Genomic DNA, 6,773 nt, shown 5'->3' with positions numbered 1-6,773 from the left:
ATTTCAGTATTTTGTTCTGATACATTTCTGCCCTCTACTGGTCAAAATGTGAATCCCCAATTAAATAAAAAAGCTCAGTGTGAAGTCATCAGTTTGCTTGTTTTGCCCCATAAAGGTGCAATGCTACAAAAAGGCTCTAGCAGCAAAAAATGTCAACACAGTGGAAACCTGTAGCAGAGCTTAGCTGTGGCAGGGCTCAGAACAATTTGGTGGCTGTCCATCTGATCATGTCTCAAAACTTTTCATTTATTATGAGCAACTCCAAACTGTAGAGAAACAACAAATCACTCTCTCTGTCTTTTTGGTCATTTGGTGAAAACATGAAAACATGGCTCTTATTTCTGCATCAGCCTTCAGTGTTTTTCTTAAACTTGCATTACAGTAATGTAAGAGAGAAATTATTGAAAATACAAATATACAAATAAGAATATAACTGTAGGAAAACCATTCATTAGTGACTGACTGGCAGATTATTTTAGGTTCATTAACTAGTCTAGCTAATCTCTAGCTAATTTCTCTGCCAGGAAATGCAGGATGAGGCCAAGAGACTTTGTTTTGACTGACTGGTTAACTACAGGGGTAACTTAAGGTCAACAAGTTCAACCATTAGAAACCTGAGGAGCGACCCTTGGGTGATTAATAAATTCCTCAGCAAAACAACTGAGAGTCTTAACGTCGTTAGTGCTCACTTTTAGTTAACTTAGCATAGCAGCTAGCTGATGAACTATTTACCTAAGGTTAGAAAGTTAGTCTTAACCTAGTTAGCTTAAACTAAATGTGACAAGATGTTGAAGTTAGCTTCTCATTCGACGCTGTACGGACGACTTAGAGAAACTGATTGAAAACCTTTTAAAGGTTCAGAGTAGTTTCTAGAGACTGAAGTGTTTTTAAAAAAAACCTTCTGGGTTTTTCACTGATCATGGGTTAATCGGTTTATATAAAAACCGATAGTTAGCCCACCTGTGTGTCAAATTACGCCGCTAACCTCGTTCACAAACTGGGGCTATTCGTCAAATCAGAAGCGAACTTCAGGCCCGTAACCCTGCTCATTAAAACATTTTATTTTTTTAGAAGTACGTTTTAGCTCGTTTTGAAAGAGTTTGAATGAAATAAACATTTCTCATGTCCCGAGTATATTCTCAGATGTTGCTTAGAAAATCTTCACTCATCCTGGTGTGTTTTCCTCCTGAACGGTCGAAAATGTCATCAATTTTCATTTCAACATTTTGTTATTTCTAAAAAACACCTCAGGACATTTTAAGAATTCCCCATAACGTTACTTACTTATTATCTGCCACCTGTGGGTATTTCTTTTAGTTGTTTTTCCTGTAAGACGAACAAACATTTGAGACCAACTTCACTAACCAAACAAATTTGGGCTTACAACCCATAATGCATCACTGTCCCCTGTTCAGTCCTCACTTTTAATAGTTTTGTAAATGGATCCAGATATAACTTTGGTTATTCTCAGTACATTTACTCTTTCATAATTAATCTAACCTTTAATAAGCTTATATTCCCAAAGATGTAATTTAAAATAGTTCCAAGCCTAAAGTGTAAAAAATGTAAAAAATGATTTATTCCCTTTTCTTGCCACATTATTCATTACAGATTTGTCTTGTGGGCCTGTGAAGGTGCCTAAGTCCTAGACTGAGACTGAGAACCACTGGGCTCTGGTACACTAGTTTTTAAAAGTAGTTCAAACTAACTCCACCCTGACCAGCTACAACAATAACTTGATTCTTACATATTTTGGTATCAATATTAAAAATCCAATGATGTAATATATAGTAATGTATCACTCACTGGACATTTACAGAATGAGTACTTTTAATTAGGCCTGCTAAACAGGGCCTGGTTAGTACCTGGAGACTGCCTTGGAAGACCAGGGGCTGTTAGACTCAGCTAATGAGGTTGCACAGGCCAGTGTGGTCTTAGTGTTGGTCCCAAGCCCAAATAAATGAGGAGGGTTGCATCATGAAGGACATCTAGTGTAAAACCATGTGGATCAATTGATCCAGTGTGGTCACCCCTAACTGGAGCAGCCAAAAGAAGAAATTAAAGTATGACTTTGAATGAAGTTCTGGTATTTGTAGTGGACTATTTTTAGTTTTACTCATTTTCTAACCAGGCTGCTTGGACAGTCCTAAGTGTCATATTTTTCCTTCCTCTGGGACAAAGTTGTACCAACTTGCACTTCACTGTCAATAAAGTCTTTATAAATCCTAGAGGCCACTGTTTGTGTTCGTCATATCATCGAGACCAGCTAGAGAGGTAAGCACTGATATGCATCTCAGTGTCTGCTCAGTTCATGACACGCTGCAAACACACTCACACTCGGGCATGTGCTGTACTGTACTGGATGTATCATCTGCCTTATTCTTTTCTTTTTATTCAGTATGTTTCAGGTGGATAAAAACTACACACGCGTGTGGGAGTTTTATATTGTGGGTTTCCCAGGTTTACCATCAGAGTATTTTCACCTTGTGGCGTGGTTCTTCTTCTTCCTCTATGTGACCACAATAGTGGGAAACCTCTTGCTGATAATTGTGTTCGCTTTGGAGCACAGTCTCCAGAAGCCCATGTACATCATCATGGTCAGCCTGGCCCTCTCAGACATTGGTACATATGGCATCACTTGTGTCACTTGCAAAGTGTCTTCTTTTGTCAGGATCTGGTGTATGAGACATTGCTTTCATAAAAATACAACCCATATGTGGGTGATGTGAAACAAACATTGATTGATTAATGTTGTTGACTATGAGCGTAACATAGACAGCAGTCTCCAGGTGGCAACCTGGATTCTGACACTCAACAGCAGCTGCCCTTTTGGATCTTTAGGTTTTCAGCTCTGTTATTAGAGAATATGAGAGAAACCATGACAAAAAGCATTTATGATATTAATAGTCAAACTGCAGTCCTGTACTGAACAGTAGAAATCCTTTAATTTAAATGAATGCATTTAAATTTAAAATAGACCATTGGTTTGTGTGTTGTTTTTAACTATGAAACCAAAGAAATCACAGGAAAACGGACAAACTGTCACACATGATCTGCTTTGCCTTGTCTTTCTTCGTTTCTTTTCAATGTTCTTATAGGCTTTACCACTGTGGCCTTACCTAAACTAATCGCTCGCTACTGGTGGAATGATGGGAGTCTTGGCTTTCACACTTGCCTCTTCCAAGAGCACATGATCCATTATTTTGGCTCCTTGAACTCCCTCATTTTATTGACCATGGCACTGGACCGTTACGTAGCCATCTGTTTTCCTTTCAGGTGAAAAAAACCAGTTTGATTGGCCTCACCTTTAAGCTCTTGCAAAAACTAATAACGTACTGTTTTATATCATCCTCACTCTCCTTCTATCTGTCATTCTTTCTTATTCAGCCTCCCTTTCTCTCCTCAGATACTCTGTGGTGATGACAAACCAAAACATGACTGGCATGACTCTCTTCTGCTGGGTGCTGGCACACATCTTCCCTGGCATTAGCACCATCAACTTCACCATGATGCCGTTCTGTGGGCCCAACAAAATTGTACATGCTTTCTGTGACACCATGTCACTCACACCCTTAGTGTGTGGTGATCCCAGCCAACAATTCAGCTCCGCCTATGCTGCAGCAATGTTTATTCTTTATGTTCCTTTAGCCTTCATCATCTTCTCTTACATTTGTATCATCATCTCAATATTGCGCATGGCCAGCGGACAGGTAAGATACATATGTTTAACATCTTAAATGTGAAGTAATAATATTAAACCACAAAGTTGATGCATCAAACTCCATTCTTACATTCACAATATGGCATCTTATTTAGTTCTTTAACAGCTACTTCATTTTTTAATTCGACACATATTTTACATATTTTATTAGTATTGTTATTAGTAGTAACTTCTTTTAACCTTACACTGGTGTTCCCTCCAGGGCAGAATGAAGACTTTCTCCACCTGTGCCACGCAGGGATGTATCATTTCTATTTACTACATACCACGTTTTTTTGTTTACTCCACACCTTATTTTCCCAACCTGATGATGACCCCTGACAAGCGTATAGCCACCACCCTCTTCTACAGTCTTTTTCCTCCACTTATCAATCCATTCATCTACTGCCTAAGAACCAATGAGATTAAGAATATATTCAGACGTTGGATCCAGAAACAACACGGTATCAGGCCTACAAAACCCGGCCAAATTGTTGCTGTCATCATGTCACATTGACAAGAGATCCCTGATGTACTTGTTTTGCTGAGAATACAGTGACATAATTGTTGTGTCTCTTATTACTAATACATAGACAATAGATCAAAAAATATTTTAGTAGGGAACAAAGACATAAATTTGGGGACCCTCCTAAAAATATTTTTTGATACCATTCTGTTGTATTGGTAATGCTTAAAATGTAAACAAATGTCAAATGAGAAATGTATAATTATTGTATGAACAGGGAACAAAAGCCGATATCTATCATTCGATCAATCTGTCTGTCTGTCTATCTATATCTACATGAGAAATCATTATAGACTAAACAAGAGCATATAAAAACATTGATATACAGAAAATGTTAAAATAAACATCACAGATAAATAATGCAATGAACTGTAGAAATAGGAGACAAACAGTGTGGGCAAACAAAGCCTTAAAGGACAAATGCAGTCAAAACAAGTAATTATAAATTAAGATCATTAGGTATTTCCTAAAAAGCCTCAACCAAATCTTCCACCTAATATAACACAGGCCACTTGGTGGAGGGCTTCACTTTATGCATTCATAGCACTGGGGGCTAAGCCTGTATTTTGCCAGAAGATGGCAGCATCCCCAAATCTAAGAGTGGTCTGCAATGGGTCACACTGAGCAAAGCAAACTATCTCTTACCGTGTCACTTAGCTTATGTTTGGTAGCTCTCATCCCCATCATTATATATTTGCCCACATAATCCATCCAAACATGGATAATGTATGTGTAGCTTAATGAATGGGTTTCCTCGCACATGTTCACCTTACCGGCCTACTCATTTTCTGCCTCAGACACATTAAATCAAATCAGTTTTAATAAGGTTGGTAGTTGTATTCTAGCCACATACTTAAATGTCACTATTGTAAATGTCACATATATTTCAATCATATTACCAAATGTTTACTCATGCAGACTAACACTACCTTTGAAACTATTATTTGTTGGTATGTAGAGGCCGGTGTTTTGTTCAGAGGCCAGGCAGCAGCAATATTGAATGGTTTAATGTCACACAAACAGAATAAGTGGTACCACTGTAACCACAATCCTCACTGTCTGCACCCTGACTGGTTCTATGTATGTGTGTGTCAATAACAGAAGAATAGTTGTATTCATGTTGAGTATCTGGCCCACATTATACTCACTGTGTGGTGGACACAGCATGACTGCAGGGAGGGATGAAAACAGGGAGGAGGAGAGGAAAAAACTACACATACGTTCATTGAAGGCAACAAAAGTACAGTCATCATCATTTCATCACTTTTTAGCAACTTCTCTAATAGTGTCCTGGCATATCACAAATTTAGTTACATCCAGTGGTTTATTCCTTTAATTTCAAACTCTTGCCATTGAAGTGGAACTTGGTGTTTCTTCAGTAAGACATTAACAAAGTACATGAGACATAACACATTTGGAAAACAGGTCTGGGATCAGTAAACTGAGCTGTACCATGTTCCACACTGTTCTTCCTGCTGCACTTTGGCCTACTGGGTGTTGTGCAAACTGGAAAAGTGACTTAACGGCACCACATGGTTGTCACAGGAAAAATAATGCAATTTAAATTTATTCTTTCCTGCTCTAGGGCTTTTATGAGCTTGAATGTCGAGTGGGAAAATAAGCATACTTCAATCTTTGATGCTCTACTGCCGCTTGTCTTTCATCAAAGTTGATTGCCAACAAGATTTGTCTGAATTGACAAGCAACATCAACTATGCATTAACTCTAAAGGACATTACAAGCACTAATCAACAAACGTCATCAAATGAGTGTCAGCTGCCTGTCGACTTGTCAGAAACACATTCCTACACACAATGATGCAATATTACTAAGTATATTTCTGTTGCTGGTACTTTACCTGAGTGTTTCTATTTTATGCTAATTTATTCTTCAGCTCGACTGCATTTCAGAGCTAAATATTGTACTACAAATTTAAAAACCTCATGCAGTGCTCAAAAAAGTATTCGGAACGTTAAACAAGGGAAAGTGCTAATGCAACCATTTAAACATACATAGTGAAAGTCCTTTAATGAAAATTCTAGTTAAGAGGTAAAAGTACAGAAGTATTATCAGCAAAATGTGCTTAAAGCATCAAAAGAATAAGTCCATATGTATGTTGTTGTGTTTTAACCGTAATCTTATCAATAATGCAGTTATAACATCAATTAGTTCCTTAGTTCTTACAAAATGATTAAGTATTAGAAGTACAGATACCCAAAAGTACATAAAGCAGTAATTAGCAATGAAATGCTGCTTACATTTAACATGTCAATAATAATTTACATATAACACTCTAAAAATGTTTTTTCAGCATAGTGACTCTTTAAAACGTTGTACTTTGCATGACTTCTACTTGTGTACTTTTACGCCAGTATTTTTATATCATCATATGGGTGTACTATTGTAGCAGTACTGTACTTTTATGTGTGTAACGTGAAACATCGCACATAATTATATTATACATAGAATTTCTACTGAAATACTTCACAATAGTATTTCTACTTCCAGGCAGTTGTTGACTAAAGAAAAAAAAAAAGACCCATCTGA

The 6,773-nt window shown here is 37.4% G+C and overlaps 1 protein-coding gene across 1 annotated transcript; it reads left to right on the top strand.

The window, feature by feature from the left end:
• Positions 1-2,399: 2,399 nt before the first annotated feature.
• LOC113143090 (olfactory receptor 1500-like) lies at positions 2,400-4,217 on the top strand. Its single transcript, XM_026328556.1, has 4 exons — positions 2,400-2,622; positions 3,099-3,276; positions 3,407-3,710; positions 3,924-4,217. The coding sequence occupies exons 1-4, from the start codon at positions 2,400-2,402 to the stop codon at positions 4,215-4,217; spliced, it is 999 nt and encodes a 332-aa protein (XP_026184341.1).
• The last annotated feature ends 2,556 nt before the right edge of the window (positions 4,218-6,773 follow it).

Source organism: Mastacembelus armatus, chromosome 14 (assembly GCF_900324485.2).
Source record: "Mastacembelus armatus chromosome 14, fMasArm1.2, whole genome shotgun sequence".
Taxonomy (NCBI): domain Eukaryota; kingdom Metazoa; phylum Chordata; class Actinopteri; order Synbranchiformes; family Mastacembelidae; genus Mastacembelus; species Mastacembelus armatus.
This window is presented reverse-complemented; position numbering and strand designations above follow the sequence as displayed.

Excerpts from the sequence above, each read along its gene's own strand:
- LOC113143090 (XM_026328556.1), top strand. The coding sequence starts at position 2,400 with ATGTTTCAGGTGGATAAAAACTACACACGCGTGTGGGAGTTTTATATT. Across the intron at positions 2,623-3,098 it reads CCTGGCCCTCTCAGACATTG|GCTTTACCACTGTGGCCTTA; the intron begins GTACATATGGCA and ends ATGTTCTTATAG. Across the intron at positions 3,277-3,406 it reads GCCATCTGTTTTCCTTTCAG|ATACTCTGTGGTGATGACAA; the intron begins GTGAAAAAAACC and ends TTCTCTCCTCAG.